Below are 16418 nucleotides of genomic sequence, written 5' to 3'. Positions count from 1 at the left end.
GCCACATTCACTGCTAGGCAAGCGAGACGCCAGGGCAGCGGAGACGCCCCATTGTGCTCACAGGCTGGCAAGATGCAGAGCACAGGCTTGTTCCAGGTCAGCTCCAGGCATGCACGGCTGCAGATGTGCACAGCTCCAGGGGTGCAGAGGTGCATGAATGCAGATGTGCACAGTTCCAGAGGTGCGCAGCTCCCATGTGCACCATAACCAATGGGTTCTGCCCCAGAAACAGGACAGCCCAGGAGTGCCCAGCACTGTGGGTGGAGAGGACTCCGAGCCCAGAGCTGCTCCCCAGCAGGTCACACCAGGGGACCTTCCAGCCAGCCAGGCTCTGGCCTCTCCGTGAGTGAGTGTGGACATGAGGTTGAGGTTTTGGAGTTGTCGTGGCACCTCCCATTTCTTGCCAGCAGCTACTGAGGTGCTGACCCAGGGGCCTGTTCCCCAGACAGGTGTTGCCCCAACTGCTCCTTTCCCTGCTCCCAGGGCCTTTTTCTTGCCCCTGGGGAGCACGGGGGTGGGGGCGGTGGGGAATTGGGGCTCATGAGGAGCGGAGCCCATGCTCCACAGCCCTGGCACTAAGGGCTGCAGGGGGCTGGAGAGGGGCACTGTACCAGCAGTGTGGAGCCCACCCAAGTGGGGGCTGGGGCAGGAGGTGGAGGCCATGCACCCCAGCACCTCTCCCTCTCTCTGCACCCTGGGGACGGGAGCCCGGCCCTCTCCAGGCCCATCGGGACACGGACGGGTCGTCTCGCTCTCTGCGGGGTTCCTGGGCAGCAGGATCTCGCCCTGACAGCAGCTCACTGCGAGCGAGGGTCAGAGTGGGACACAGAGCTGGGGCCCCCAGATCCCTCCCATCTCCCAGAGCAGAGGGGGACAGGTTGTGAAGGGCAGGAGATGGAGTGGGGCACGCTCCCCCCATGCTGCCCTGCTGGCCAACCTGATCCCCAGCCCTTTGCAGGGAGATCATGGGCAGAACACCCCCAACGCCAGCCAGCAGGAGGGCACCCAGCCCCACGGAGGGGCGTGGGGCTGGACCCACCATCTGGACTATGGGTAGTGGGAACATGTCTACACCATCCATGCTGCAGAGACTGTCCGTCCGTCTGTTCTCGCTGTAATAGCTGAGCTCTGTGGTCCAGGGCTTGAAGAGGATCGCCCTGCCCACCACCCTCTTCCCCTCTTAATATCACCTTCTGGCTGGTGTCTTCTGGGATCCATACCAGCTCCATGAAATACCTTCCCTCCTGGGCCTTTGTCACAAATCAGTCACTGGGCTCCAGCCACTCTATGTGCACCTCCCTTTGCTGGCAGCGGGGTTGGGGAATGGGACCCGGGGCCTTTTCCTTCTGGTGGGCACAGGCCCAGATCCAGCCCCAGGTGGGGGACTGGCTGGTTGGGGGGGAGGGGAATGTGGCACAAGGCCTGTCCCTTATTTGGGGCACCAGCTCCGACCATCCCAGTCCCTCCCCCCACACTCTGGTGACCCCTAGTATATCTGGGTTCCCTTTCTGGTCTCTCCCTATGGAGATCAGTGAGCATTTCTTACGAGCCATCGCAATGAGCCGTCAGGATCAGGAGCTCTGCACAGTGGAATTTCCTTTTCCTCCATCTTTTCAGTGTCAAATAGGCCACGTAGGTTTTCGTATGTTTCCTGGCTTCCTGTCGCCCAGTGAGCCCACCCGGCCCAATGGGCTCTGGGGCCAGGACCAGGGCTCTCAGATGCTACCATAATACACCTAATAAATAACATACAGCGCCTGGCACAATGGGGTCCTGGGCATGACCATAATACACCTAATAAATAATAATGGAGAATTTTAGCAGGGCCAAACCCAATTGTTCAAAACGAATGAGTCAGATCCAAGAAAATAATGAGATTTTTAATAAACAAATAAATGTTGGGTTCTTTTTATTAGCTTTCAGTCTTTTCTCTGAGCCTGCAGGGGTCCCATTTGCAACCACAAGGGCTAGAAACTTATTTGTAAAATGAAAATGAAAATCACGTGATTCCAGAAACAGGATCCTTTAGAAATAACTCACCAGAGATTTGTGATCAAATTGCAAGAGTTTGCAACACCCAACCAACCTACCAAAAAAACCAGGTAATTCAATGTAAAAAACTTCCTGAGTGACAACAGTGGATTTTTGAACCACTTGCTAGAATTTAACATTTTCCACAATCTCATGGGATAAAATAAAATCTTTACAGCCCAGAGATCATTCTCTAAACTATTCTATGGGCTTCATGAGTAATTTCGATATTGTCCCATTGATGTCAGCCCTAGTGCATTGTAGAGAACTTTCTCATAAGGGACGGCATTGCTCGTTCTTGTGGTTTTATGGTGCGTTTCATGCTATTTGGTGTTCTTAAAGCCCCAGCTTCTCAAGTCATGTCTTTGATCTCCAAAACAGAAGTTTACAGGCCTTGTGTTTGCAGAGAAAATCTGGAAAACGTGATCTCTAAAAGGTTATATAAATAGTTGTCCGTAAAAAAAAAAACTGCTGTGTTTTAAACCAATTTCGTGTTTTTTGTGGGGAGGTTGGCTCCTGCTTGGGGTTCACAATGTTTAGAGCTCAGTGATATTTTCAGGTGGTTTTGCATGGGGTAATAGTCCCAAATCAGGTTATTATCAGCCCCTTTGGCCAGAGCTGTTAGACAATATTTGTGGCCTTGCCCAGCTGCCATGAGGAGAGGGAGGGATGATATGAGTCAGTTCTGTTCTTTTGTTCAATCCTGTTTAATTACCAAGAATGTCCACACGACCCTGAACACAGTAGGAACAAACAGCAGCTGACAGTTGCTTTGCTCCTGCCTTTCCTGCCCTCCTCTGCCTGAAGGAGCTCTGTCTCCCTCGGCTTTCTCTGAGGGCTGGTCTACACTAAGGGGGAAAATCGATATAAGATACGCAACTTCAGCTACGTGAATAACGTAGCTGAAGTCGAAGTATCTTATATCGATCACTTACCCGTCCTCACGGCGCAGGATCGATGTCCGGGGCTCTCCATGTCGACTCTGCCACCGCCGTTCGCGGTGGTGGAGTTCCGGAATCGATAGGAGCGCGTTCGGGGATCGATATATCGCGTCTAGATGAGACGCGATATATCGATCCCTGAAAAATCGATCGCTACCCGCCGATACGGCGGGTAGTGAAGACGTAGCCTCAGGCTCATGCTCACCATGACTTCTCTGGCAGTCTTCTGCTTTCTGTCTCTCATACATACAGCTGCAACCAATCAATCCCCCAGCTGTTGTGTTTGCAATCAGTCACTGGGAAACTCCCTCTTATTCTCCCTGATTTAGTTGGACTTTATCCCCTGAGCCCTGAACCAACCAAACTGAACTCTGCCCTGTGAGGGTCATCCTACCATCATTACCAAGTCCGCTCATTTATTCATGCCCACGACTATCCATTACCTGTTTGTATGAGTGATGTGCCCTCACTGCTTGCTGGCTGTACCTTGCACTCACCCACCGTATACCCCGCATTGGGGACATGACAGACTGTGTATATGTATATGCCGTCCAATACCAAAATGCTAACATCCCCCTACAACCTGTATGTTACCCCCAATGACACAATAACTGACGCTTCAAACACTTTGTATCGTTTATTTTTAAATAATCTTCTCAGGCCTTGCTGGTGCAGCCCAAGGCCTTCAGCAGTGGCTTCTATTGTTTCCAGCAATCACTACATACAGAGGCATTTAATTGCTCCTTCCACAGAGTCTGAAAGAAGACTGCTTTGTGCATCCATTGACTTCAACCAGGCCTGTGATTCTCCACAGGTATGCTTGGCAAAATGTAATTTGTATTTGTTTAGTGTTTCAGCAGATAATAACTATGTTTATTTTAAGGATTTTTTCCCCGTTTTTTTTTATTGATTTATATTTTCACAGTTGCAGGAAATTGTGGGGGTGACAGACAATGGGGGGCTGCCAGACAATAATGATTGCATGATAATAGATGTTTAGATTCACAAAGTCAATGCTTTATAATGGTTAAAACACAAATGGTCAACATAACATGTCAAAATATACAAAGTCCATATCCTGAAATCAAACTGAGCCATTCTCAAGCAGCATTTTCCTTACTTTGCCTAGCTATAAATTTCGATTACTTTCAATGGAAGTATTTTTCCATTGGTTTGTGTGTGAGCAGTGAAATTGATGTTTACCAACATTTGCCAATAAAAATCGAATCCTTCCAAGCCTATCAATATATCAGAGACCTGCTTGAAGGCAGCCACTGCCACTTTCCAGTTTAACATTAATAATATAGCACCTAGGTACTATGGTGGTGAGCAGCAGTCTAAAACCTTAAGAAAGACTATTTGGACAACTCTGTTTCAAACAGGGACGTGAGGTCCATGGGCAATGTACTTCTCTCTTGATGTGTGTCTTAGTTACTGCTTGAACAATCGCATCTGTCGCCTAATCCACGGGATGAATTTAGTAAGCCGTGTGTATATCGCAGGTGGAGAACCGTTCACTCGTCCATAGGAGACAATGCCCTGGGGTACCCCGTTACACACCAGGGGACCCCCGGAATCCCCCTTCAAACACAAGAGAGAAACGAGGAGTGTTAGAGGATAAATCAGCCCCCAAAATACTTGTGGTAATCTGACAGGAAAGAAAAGTCTGAGACTGACCAGAAGGAGGAATGGGACATGGGGCCTGTCCCCTCTAGGGGGCGCTATCTCTGATCCAGCCCCAGGGCAGGGCACTGGCTGGCTCAGGGGTGGGGAATGGGACACGAGGCCTTTCCCCTCTAGGGGGCCCTGGCTCCCATCCGGCCCGAGGGCGGGGACTGGAGGAGCTCAAGGGGGTGCGGAATGGGACACAGGTCCAGTCTTCTCTAGGGGCACCTGGTTCCAATCCAGCTCCAGGGCGGTAGCTGGCTGGCTATGGGGGGCTCGGAATGGGACACTGGTCCTGTCCCCTCTAGGTGGTACTGACTCCCCTCCGGCCCCAGGGTGGGGACTGGCTGGCTCAGGGGGTGGGGAATGGGACAAGGGGCTTTTCCCATCTAGGGGCCCCCCGCTCCCCTCCGGCCCCAGGGTGGGGACTGGCTGGCTCAGGAGGGTGGGATGGCTATTTACCATGTAAGCCGATCCCCTCTGGAAGGGGCTCCCTGCACACAGCATGCTGGCGTGCTCATAGCCAGGATAAAACGTGGTGCACGTGTCCTCATCCAGTACCTGCACTTGCACTTCGTGCAGGGTACTAGGGGGCACAATGGCATTCGGGCTAGTGAGCCCCCATCCGGCTACCACACACTTTTCCTCCGCTTTCGGGGTGGAATGAACCGAGGGCAACCTGAGCGGCTTCACCTCCTCCGTCACCTCCACCTTCTTCTCCAGCTACGACGAGGGGAGAGAAAGGGTTTGGGATCAGCCCAGCTGCTTGGCTGGGGCGTCAGTATGAAAACCTCCCCTTAGGACCCACTCTGGGACACCCAGGAAGGAGTTAGTCTGGGAACCAGCTGCCCCTCCAGCTCAGGCAGAGAAGGCTGTGAGGGGCCCAAGAGGGTGCAGGAGGAGCTAGGTCTGGAGAGGGAACAGCAGCATGGAGGAAATGCAGCAGGGGATGGTAGGAGCAGCCCAGGGGATAGCGGGGACTGGAAGTGACTCCCGCGAGGGACTGAACCGGAAAGGTCGGCTGGTAGGAAGCTACACGCCCGGACTAGCGGCACATAGAGGGAGCTAGACTGGACGAACACCCAGCCCATACGATCTCTTTGAGCTAAGGCAGGGGTAGGCAACCTATGGCACGTGTGCCGAAGGCAGCACGTGAATTGATTTTCAGTGGCACCCACACTGCTCGGGTCCTGGCCACCAGTCCAGGGGGCTCTGCATTTTAATATAATTAATTTTAAATGAAGTGTCTTAAACATTTTAAAAACCTTATTTACTTTACATACAACAATAGTTTAGTTATATACAGGGGTGAGCTGCAGACGGTTCGCAACGGTTCGCGCGAACCGTTTGCTAAAATTAGACGCCGGACAGAGAACCGGATGCTAAAGTTCTCTGTCCGGCGTCTAATTTTAGCAAACAGTTCGCGCGAACCGTTGCGAATTCTGCCTCCACCTCCTGCCATGAAGCTCCTCCTTGCTTCTCCTCCCCCACGGCTTCCCGCGAATCAGCTGTTCACGCGGGAAGCCTGGGAGGGCTGAGAAGCAGGCAGGCTTCCCCGGCCCAGGAAGACGACCCTAAGGTAGGAAACTAGGGGGGCGTGTGCCCCGGCCGGTCCCTGGCCACGGCCCGTCCCCGCCTCCCCAGCCGCGACCCTGCCCGTCCCCGCGTCCCCGACTCCCCCTGAACCCCTCCCCGGCCGCCCGGCTCCGGCCTCACCCCCCCCCGGCCCTGCCGTGCCCCCACCTACCGTCCCCGGGTCCCCGCCCGACCCTCCCTGGCCGCGTCCCCCACGTTCCCGGCCGCGACCCTGCCCAGCCCCGGCCCCGGGTCCCCGCCCGACCCTCACCGGCCTCCTGGCCGCGTCCCCAGCGTTCCCGGCCGCGACCCTGCCCGGCCACCCGCCCCGGGTCCCCGCCCGACCCTCCTGGCCGCACCCCCACCGCGGCCCTGCCCGTCCCCGTCCCGGGTCCCCACCCGACCCTCCCTGGCGCGTCCCCCGCGTTCCCGGCCCGCGTTCGCGGCCCTGCCCGGCCCCGGTCCCGGGTCCCCGCCCGACCCTCACCGGCTGCGGCACGGCCGCGTCCCGACCCCCGAACTCCTCCCGGCCGCCCGGCTCGGCGCACCCCTGGCCCTGCCGTGCCCCACCTACCGGGATGCTCGGCTCTGGACACGGCCCCACCTCCAGCCCGGCCTGGCCCCGTGGCTCCAGCCGCCCCTGCTGTTTTGCCAGGGGCCGGGCTCGGCAGCGGGTCTGGGCGTGACGGCGGCCCCGGCTGCCCGGCTCCAGCTCTGGCCGCAGCTCTCCCTGGCTCCACCCGGCCAGCCACCTGGCTCCGGCCGCTGGGCTCCCTCCGCATCCTCCGGCTCCGGCCGCGCGACTCCTGTCCCGGCCCAGCCACGTCCAGGCAGCGTGGTAAGGGGGCAGGGAGGGGTGTTGGAGAGAGGTAGGGAGTTTGGGGGTGGGGGTCAGAGGGCAGGGAACCGGGGGCTTGAATGGGGGCACGGGTCCCGGGGAGCAGTCAGGAAAGAGCAGGGTTGGATGAGGTGGTGGGGGCACTCAGGGACAGAGAGAAGGGGTAGTTGTATGGGGTAGGGGTTCTGGGGGGCCATTGAGAATGAGAGGAGGGGTTGGGTGGGGCGGCAAGGGGTTAGTCAGGGGGCAGGGAAGGGGGGGATGGGTCAGGGGTCTCGGAGTGTGTGTGTCAAGGAACATGAGGGGTTGGATGGGGCACGACCCATCCAACGGGAACCCGTTGTTAAAATTTTGGAGGGAGGAGGGAACCCGTTGTTAAAAATTTGGCAGCTCATCACTGGTTATATATTATAGACTTAGAGAAAGAGCCCTTCTAAAAACGTTAAAATATATGACTGGCATGCGAAACCTTAAATTAGAGTGAATAAATGAAGACTCGGCACAGCACTTCTGATAGGTTGCCGACCCCTGAGCTAAGGTGAGGCTACTAGGAAGAGACATCCCACCTCAGCGTAAGGACTCCAAGGGATGGAAAATCCATCACATCTCTAGCTCAATTGTTCCCATGGTTATTTCCCTCCCGTTACAAACCCGAGCCAGATTTCTAGCCCAAATTCGTCTGGCATCAGCCCCTGGTCAGCCAGTCTAGTCCTGCCTAGGACAGCGAGGTTGAAGAGCCTCCTACCCCCAGAAAAACCCACCCCGTGGAGAGTCCTACAGCCTGGGGTCGAGTCCTCTTCTCCCCTACCGTAACCTCAGGAGATCGATCTCCTTGGTGCTCTATGTGCCAGGCCGCTTCTCCAGATCTCAGACCGTTCTTGGAGCTCGTTCCAATTTGCCAATGTGCTGTGTAAGGTGAGGATGCCAGAGCTGGCCACAGGCTCCAGTCATGGTCTCCCCACGGCTGTATCCTGAGGGGACCCCACCTCCCTGCTTCTACTCGCTATCCCAAGGACGGCGTCTGGCTGCTTAGCTCCAGCCTTGTGCTGGGCTGGTTTCCACCATGACCCTGAAGTCCCTTCCAGAGTCGCTGCTGTGCAGGATACATCCCCCATCGTGTCAGTGTGGGCGACACTCAGTGTCCCCAGAGGGGCACCCTCACGTTGCAGCTGTCTGCATCAAACCCAGGGTGGGGCTCCTGGTACCTGCAGAAGCATGAGGTCATTGGTGAAGGGGTCCCTGGTGAATTCTGGGTGGGGGACGATGCGTCGCACATGCAGGCGCTGCTGGGTTTCCTCCGGCTCGTGGACATTATGGGCTCCGAGGACGACTGTGATGTTGCTGATAAATGGGGAATAAATTGCCACTAAGGAGGAAGGAAACTGACCCGGCTGGGAGCTCTGGGGACACCTGGGTTCCTTTCCCTGTCCCAGTCTCTCCCAGCTTGGCAGCTCAGAGCTGTGGGGCCCCCTAGGGGTGAGGGGCCTACACTGCTGTCCTGGATGCCTGGGTCCCGGTCCCTGTCTGAGCCTCTTCCCACTTGAGCTGGGAGTTGTGGGGCCCCCTAGGGGTGAGGGCCTTTTATTGCTGTCCTGGATGCCTGGGTCCCATTCCCTGTCCCCACTGGGGCTGGGAGCCGTGGGGCCCCCTGGGGTGAGGGCCCTGCACTACTACCCTGTTCCCACTGATCTCTCCTTCCTGAAATCTGGGAACTGAGAGCTCTAGGGCTACCTGGGGCACCACTCCACAGGCCTGGGTCTGATTCCCTGTCCCCACTCACCCTGCAATACAGCTGCAGTGAGCAGCCGTCAGGACAAAGTCGCTCTTCACCAAGAGCCCTCCGCACGTCTGTGTGTTCACCGGGCCCATGCTCACCTCCAGGTAGGCCATGTAGGGTCTGGAGTGCGGCAAGGATACACTCCCACCGATGATCTGCCCTGGAAGAGCAACCCCCACCCCAGCAAGAGTTAGTGGAGAAGGGGGTTTGGCTTGCCATGACCAGGCTGGTGTCTGAGTCCCCGCTGCCCTCTGCTGGACACAATCAGACCTCCTGAGCCATGTGTCATAAGAACATAAGAACATAAGAAAGGCCGTACCGGGTCAGACCAAAGGTCCATCTAGCCCAGTATCTGTCTACCGACAGTGGCCAATGCCAGGTGCCCCTGAGGGAGTGAACCTAACAGGCAATGATCAAGTGATCTCTCTCCTGCCATCCATCTCCATCCTCTGACGAACACAGGCTAGGGACACCATTCTTACCCATCCTGGCTAATAGCCATTTATGGACTTAGCCACCATGAATTTATCCAGTCCCCTTTTAAACATTGTTATAGTCCTAGCCTTCACAACCTCCTCAGGTAAGGAGTTCCACAAGTTGACTGTGCGCTGCGTGAAGAAGAACTTCCTTTTATTTGTTTTAAACCTGCTGCCTATTAATTTCATTTGGTGACCCCTAGTTCTTGTATTATGGGAATAAGTAAATAACTTTTCCTTATCCACTTTCTCAACATCACTCATGATTTTATATACCTCTATCATGTCCCCCCTTAGTCTTCTCTTTTCCAAACTGAAGAGTCCTAGCCTCTTTAATCTTTCCTCATATGGAACCCTCTCTAAACCCCTAATCATTTTAGTTGCTCTTTTCTGAACCTTTTCTAGTGCTAGAATATCTTTTTTGAGGTGAGGAGACCACATCTGTACACAGTATTCGAGATGTGGGCGAACCATGGATTTATATAAGGGCAATAATATATTCTCAGTCTTATTCTCTATCCCCTTTTTAATGATTCCTAACATCCTGTTTGCTTTTTTGACCGCCTCTGCACACTGCGTGGACATCTTCAGAGAACTATCCATGATAACTCCAAGATCTTTTTCCTGACTCGTTGTAGCTAAATTAGCCCCCATCATGTTGTATGTATAGTTGGGGTTATTTTTTCCAATGTGCATTACTTTACATTTATCCACCTTAAATTTCATTTGCCATTTTGTTGCCCAATCGCTTAGTTTTGTGAGATCTTTTTGAAGTTCTTCACAATCTGCTTTGGTCTTAACTATCTTGAGTAGTTTAGTATCATCTGCAAACTTTGCCACCTCATTGTTTACCCCTTTCTCCAGATCATTTATGAATAAATTGAATAGGATTGGTCCTAGGACTGACCCTTGGGGAACACCACTAGTTACCCCTCTCCATTCTGAGAATTTACCATTAATTCCTACCCTTTGTTCCCTGTCCTTTAACCAGTTCTCAATCCATGAAAGGACCTTTCCTTTTATCCCATGACATACACCTGCATGCCAGCGAGGGAGATGAAGCCAGGTGTGGGGGGAGTGTGACATACCCTGTGTGCAATCCAGACCAATGAGTAGCTGTGCCACTCCTGCCCTCTAAGCGGGGTGCCTTTTGCAGTGCCTTGCTTCTGACAGCCTCCAGTCTGGGCTCCTCACAAACAGCCTCCAGGTTTAAGTCACTCCCAGCTGTGTCTGTGTGTGCTGCTGCCAGCCAGCCAGCCACACCTTGTCTCTTCCCAGCCATGGGTATGCTGCAGAGTGACCCCAACGCAGCCCCAGTCTGAGATTTCCCTGCAGAAATGTCCTGTACAGCCCAGCCCTCTCCCGGACGGTACCGATGATATAAAGTCTGTCATTTTATTAATAGAAGTGACATGCACAAATCCCGTTGCCCCAAGTGGAGTTTCCCAGACACTTCAGTTCCAACACACTGGATCAGATAAAGCAGCAAAGAATCCTGTGGCACCTTATAGACTAACAGATGTTTTGCAGCATGAGCTTTCGTGGGTGAATACCCACTTCTTCGGATGCAAGCAGTGGAAATTTCCAGGGGCAGGTGTGTATATATAAGCAAGCAAGAAGCAAGCTAGAGATAATGAGGTTAGATCAATCAGGGAGGATGGGGCCCTGTTCCAGCAGCTGAGGTGTGAAAACCAAGGGAGGAGAAACTGGTTCTGTAATTGGCAAGCCATTCACAGTCTTTGTTTAGTCCTAAACTGATGGTGTTAAATTTGCATATGAACTGGAGCTCAGCAGTTTCTCTCTGGAGTCTGGTCCTAAAGTGTTTTTGCTGGAGGATGGCCACCTTAAAATCTGCTATTGTGTGGTCAGGGAGGTTGAAGTGTTCTCCTACAGGTTTTTGTATATTGCCATTCCTAATGTCTGATTTGTGTCCATTTATCCTTTTCCTTAGAGACTGTCCAGTTTGGCCGATGTACATAGCAGAGGGGCATTGCTGGCATATGATGGCATATATTACATTGGTGGACGTGCAGGTGAATGAACCGGTGATGGTGTGGCTGATCTGGTTAGGTCCTGTGATGGTGTTGCTGGTGTAGATATGTGGGCAGAGATAAAACAATAAACCAAGTTCATTAACTACCCAGAGAGAGATTTCAAGGGAGTCCGAGTCATGAGGCATAAAGGTCAGGAATGGTTACAAGAAAAACAAAGCTCAAACACAATCGGTGCCCAACTTAACAAACTAGGTTAAATTCAAAGCCCAGGTTTTCTCACCACGTGCTCTCAATACTATTACTGGCCAGACTTCTTAGGCCAGAATCGCTTTGGTTTAATGGCTGCTTCCTTTGTCCCTTCTCATACAGTCAATTGAGGGATGGAGAGAGAGGGGAGCTGGGAACAAGGTGACAGACTCAGTAGCGTAGCTAGGGGGAGAGCAGGGGGAGTAGCCGCTCCCTGTGAGGACATTTCCCAAAAGTGGCACCTTTCTGCGCAGCCAGCACCACTTGAAGTCCAGAGCCGGGTTTTGCATGCGTTTTCAGATAATACCTCACAAGGCATGCTGTGTACAGAGATTACTACAATAGTGGACACAGGGTTATATTTTGTGATAGATAGATGATAGATAGACAGATAGATAGATGATCAAGAGAGAGAGAGAGACAGACAGACAGATGGGTGTCTTTGGGGATGGATAGATACACACCTGTCTGTATGTCTATATATAATTTGGTTACATATCATAGACTTATGGAGAGACCTTCTAAAAAACGTTCAAATGTATTACCAGCACACGAAGCCTTGAATTAGAGTGTATACATGAAGACTCGGCACACCACTGCTGAAAGGTTGCCGACCCCTGCTCTATATAAATCCATGGTGTGACAGTGTACCCCATAGGGTGGGGGGTTCTCATAAATATATGTATGATATAACTGGAATAGGGTTTTGCTACATATGCCATGTAACATATCTATGTAAAGATTATGATCTACTGGTTATGTTCATCCTAGCTGTATGCAGGCACCATTTGTGTGTTCAAAGTTATGAACATTGGCTGTATAATTGCTTGATTTCTAAGTTGCCTTAGTTAGAACATTTGGTCACTTCTTGGGAAAGGAATGTGCAAATTAAGTGCTCAGTCCGGAAGCACTTAACAAACAAAAGAGCTTGGAAGGCTCCAATCCACATAAGAAGTCTTCCTGGAGACATACAAGATACCACATGGAAATTGGCTTCTGCCTGTAAAGACTAAGTCATGCATGGACATGTGACTTGCCCAGGTAACTCCAGAACTCCATCTTGGAGCTGGACTTTGCATAGGAGTGAGGAAGGGGGTCTCCACCCACAAGAGAAAGTCTATTTAAACCTGTGAGAGACCCCTCCATTTTGTCTTCAGCTGGCTAAAGAAGGAGCCTCTCCACCTCCCCCAGGATACTTAAAGGAAATTGGAACAAAGGACAGTAACTACAGGGCGTGTGAGTGATTGCTGGACCCAGGCTAAAAGGAGATTAGCCTGTAAAAGGGAGCATTCTGGAACTGGTGAGAATCTTATCTGTATTCAGTTTGATTAGACATAGATTAGCACATTTTATTTTAGTTTGCTTGGTGACTTACTTTGTTCTATCTGTTACTACTTGGAACCGCTTAAATCCTACTTTCTGTATTTAATAAAATCACTTTTTACTTATTAATTAACTCAGAGTCTGTATTAATACCCGGGGGAGCAAACAGCTGTGCATCTCTCTCTATCAGTGTTATAGAGGGCGAACAATTTATGAGTTTACCCTGCATAAGCTTTATACAGGGTAAAACGGATTTATTTGGGTTTGACCCCATTGGGAGTTGGGCATCTGGGTGCTAAAGACAAGCCACTTCTGTGAGCTATTTTCAGGTAAACCTGCAGCTTTGGGGCAGGTAATTCAGACTCTGGGTCTTTGTCGAAGTAGACAAGAGTGTCTGGCTCAGCAAGACAGGGTGCTGGAGTCCTGAGCTGGCAGGGAAAACAGGGGTAGAAGTAGTCTTGGCACATCGGTTAGCAGCTCCCAAGGAGGTTTCTGTGATTTAACCCATCACACATGGTATGCTCACATCTTGAATACTGTGTGCAGAGCTAGTCGCCCTCTCTCAAAAAAGATATATTGGAATTAAAAAAGGGTCAGAAAAGGACAACAAAAATGATTAGGGGTATGGAACAGCTTCCATATGAGGAGAGATTAATAAGACTGGGACTTTTCGGCTTGGAAAAAAGACAACTAAGGGGGGATATGATTGAGGTCTATAAAATCATGACTAGTGTGGGGAAAGTGAATAAGGAAGTGTTATTTATTCGTTCTCATAACACAAGAACTAGGGGCCACCAAATGAAATTAATAGGCAGCAGGTTTAAAACAAACAAAAGGAAGTATTTTTTCACACACCACACAGTCAACCTGTGGAACTCCTTGCAGAGGATGTTGTGAAGGCCAAGACTAGAACAAGGTTCAAAAAACAACTAGACAAATTCATGAAGGATAGGTCCATCAGTGGGTATTAGCCAGGATGGGCAGGGATGGTGTCCCTAGCCTCTGTTTGCCAGAAGCTGGGAATGGGCGACAGGGGATGGATCACTTGATGATCACCTGTTGTGATGATTCCCTCTGGGGGATCTGGCATTGGCCACTGTCAGAAGAGAGGATACTGGGCTAAATGGACCCAGTATGGCCGTTCTTATGTCTCCCTGCTGGCCCCTGATAAAGGATCCTCCTCCCCCTTCCCCAGCTGCTCCCACTCCTCCTGCACCTAGCATGGGTGGCCCATTTACACCACACCCCAGGGCCATGTGGTGCCCTTGATGTCCTGTGGGGCTCCCATGCCTTGAGTGCCAGGGAAGAGGCCTGACCTCAGGGGACCTCACCCTTCTGGGGAGCAGCTGTGCCTGGACTGGGGATGCCCTGATGAGCTCCCCATATGGCTGGGGTCACCATGCCCCCCAGTACTCACCAGCTTGAGCCCTGAGTGGCAAGAGGACGGCTGCAGGGAGCAGGAGCAGCAGCAGCAGCATTGTCAGCAGTGGATCAGGGAAGGTGCATCTGATGCAGCCCCGGGGATCTTACAGCCACAGCTGGGGCTGGGGACAGGAAACCTCAGGGTCAGACTCAGCTGCTGGGTAGCTCTCTGGAGGCACTGCTGAGCAGGCAGGGGAAAGGGCCGGGCCTGGCTGAGTCACGTCCTCACCACAGCTGGGCAACATCTGGGGATGCTCAGCACCTGGAGCCCTGCAGCCTCTGGCAACAGGTACATCTGAGCACATGTGGACACATCTGGAACTGGGCTGGGGGAGGAGAGTTACCTGCTAATACTAGAGTCTCAGTCCCCTGCCCCTCCCCAGCTAGGTGCTGTGGTGGTGGAGGCTGTGGTTAACCCCGTCTCATCTCAGCTGCAGATGGGAACTCGGCCCTTTGATCTTTCTCAAGCGTCTCCCGCCGCTAGCGTCAGCTGGACCTGGCGGATGACTCAGATCAAAGACACCCCTGCATCGTGGGGTCTGTGACAGCAATGTTTCTGAGAAAGCCCTTGATGAGGCTGGGAGACTGATGTCTGTGATTCTCAACCACCCCCTGAATCAGCCAGTCCCCCGCCTGTAGCTGGATCAGAGCCAGCGCTAGAGGGGAGAGGCCCCGGGCCCCATCCCCCTCCCGCAAAGCCAGTGGGCCAGATCCCCAGCTGGAGTCAAGCGGACAGAGCTCTGCTGGAGTCAGTGGGGCCAGGGCTCCAGCTGGGGTCCATCGGACCTAGCAGTGCAATAACACGCAGTGTAACTGACAGCGCTTAGGGCTCCTGCTTCCCAGACAATGAGCAAACCTCACAGCATTTGTTCCACATTAGGAGGCAGACTCTGTTTAACAGCATTGCCCTGAAGAAAGAGAAGGAAACTCTGTGAAGGTGGAAAGGTGTTTATCTCGCTGCTGCAGAGATGTTCATGGAACCGGAGGAATAACAGCCAGACAGGACTGATCATTTCTTCTGCAGCACACTTTAGGAAAGCTGTGGATAAATTGGAGAGAGTCCAGAGGAGAGGAACAAAAATGATCAAAGGGTTAGAAAACCTGACCAGTGAGGGAAGGTTAAAAAGAACTGGGCATGTTTAGTCTTGAGAAAAGACACCAGAGCAGGACCCGATACCAGTCTGCAAATCTGGTAAGGGCTGTTCTAAAGAGGACGGGGATCCGTTGTTCTCCTTGTCCCCTAAAGGCAGAACAAGAAGCAATGGGCTTAATCTTCAGCAAGGGAGATTTAGGTTAGATATTGGGAAAGTCTTTCTAACTCTTGGGGTAGTTAAGCTCTGGACAGGCTCCCAAGGGAGATTGCAGAATCCCCATCATTGGAGGTTTTTAAGATCAAGTTGGACAAAGACTTGTCTGGGATGATGTAGGTTTGCTTTGTCCTGCCTCAGTGAAGGGGCTGGACTTCATGACTTCTCGAGGTCCCTTCCAGCCCTGTTTCTAAGCCCCACTGAACATGCTGGGGAGAAAGCCACTCCTGGGGCAAAGCACGGCCCACAGCTGGTGCTACGGTATGCACAGCTGGGGCCATGCACACCTGCCGCCAGGCCTTTCTAGACCCGAGCTCAGGAGCTCTGCAGCCCATGGGAGTCTCCCTCCCCCACGCTGGCTTGCTGCTGAATGTGGCTAAAACCTCCAGCCTGGGTTAGTCATCAGCTCCTTGGCTCACTGACAAGAGGGGAAGTGGGGGTGGGGGTGGAGATGCAGACGAGGGTTTCCAGAGAACGACTGAGCACAAGGGTGGGCACCTGGATTCCAGGCCTCAGCTGAGATGCTGCAGCATAAAAGCTTTTGTTCCCATGGTCTGATCTCTCTGAGCTGGCCAGCCCCCTGCCCTGGGGCAGATTGGAGCTGATGCTTCCTAGAGGGGAAAGCCCTGTGTCTCATCCCCAGACCCCTGAGCCAGCCGCCCAGTCTGGGGCCGGATCAGGGCCTGCACCAGCCAGAGGGGAAAGGCCCTGTGCCCCATTCCCCAGCCCCGCTGCCGGCAAAGGCAGGGGAATACAGAGCAGCTGGGTCCCTGTGACTTATTTTTCCCCCTTCCTGAGCTAGGGGCAGCTGGGACAGAAGCGT

The 16418-nt window shown here is 52.7% G+C and overlaps 1 protein-coding gene across 1 annotated transcript; it reads right to left on the bottom strand.

The window, feature by feature from the left end:
* Positions 1 to 4335: 4335 nt before the first annotated feature.
* On the bottom strand, positions 4336 to 14348 carry LOC120380763 (mast cell protease 1A-like). The gene is made up of 5 exons (XM_039498703.1): positions 14284 to 14348; positions 8831 to 8987; positions 8256 to 8391; positions 5100 to 5360; positions 4336 to 4553 (listed from the first exon to the last, which is right to left on the bottom strand). The coding sequence occupies exons 1-5, from the start codon at positions 14342 to 14344 to the stop codon at positions 4404 to 4406; spliced, it is 765 nt and encodes a 254-aa protein (XP_039354637.1). The 5' UTR covers positions 14345 to 14348; the 3' UTR covers positions 4336 to 4403.
* Positions 14349 to 16418: the final 2070 nt, after the last annotated feature.

Source organism: Mauremys reevesii, linkage group 13, assembly GCF_016161935.1.
Source record: "Mauremys reevesii isolate NIE-2019 linkage group 13, ASM1616193v1, whole genome shotgun sequence".
Taxonomy (NCBI): domain Eukaryota; kingdom Metazoa; phylum Chordata; order Testudines; family Geoemydidae; genus Mauremys; species Mauremys reevesii.
The sequence above is the reverse complement of the archived record's forward strand: the minus strand, read 5'-3'. Positions and strand labels throughout refer to the sequence as shown.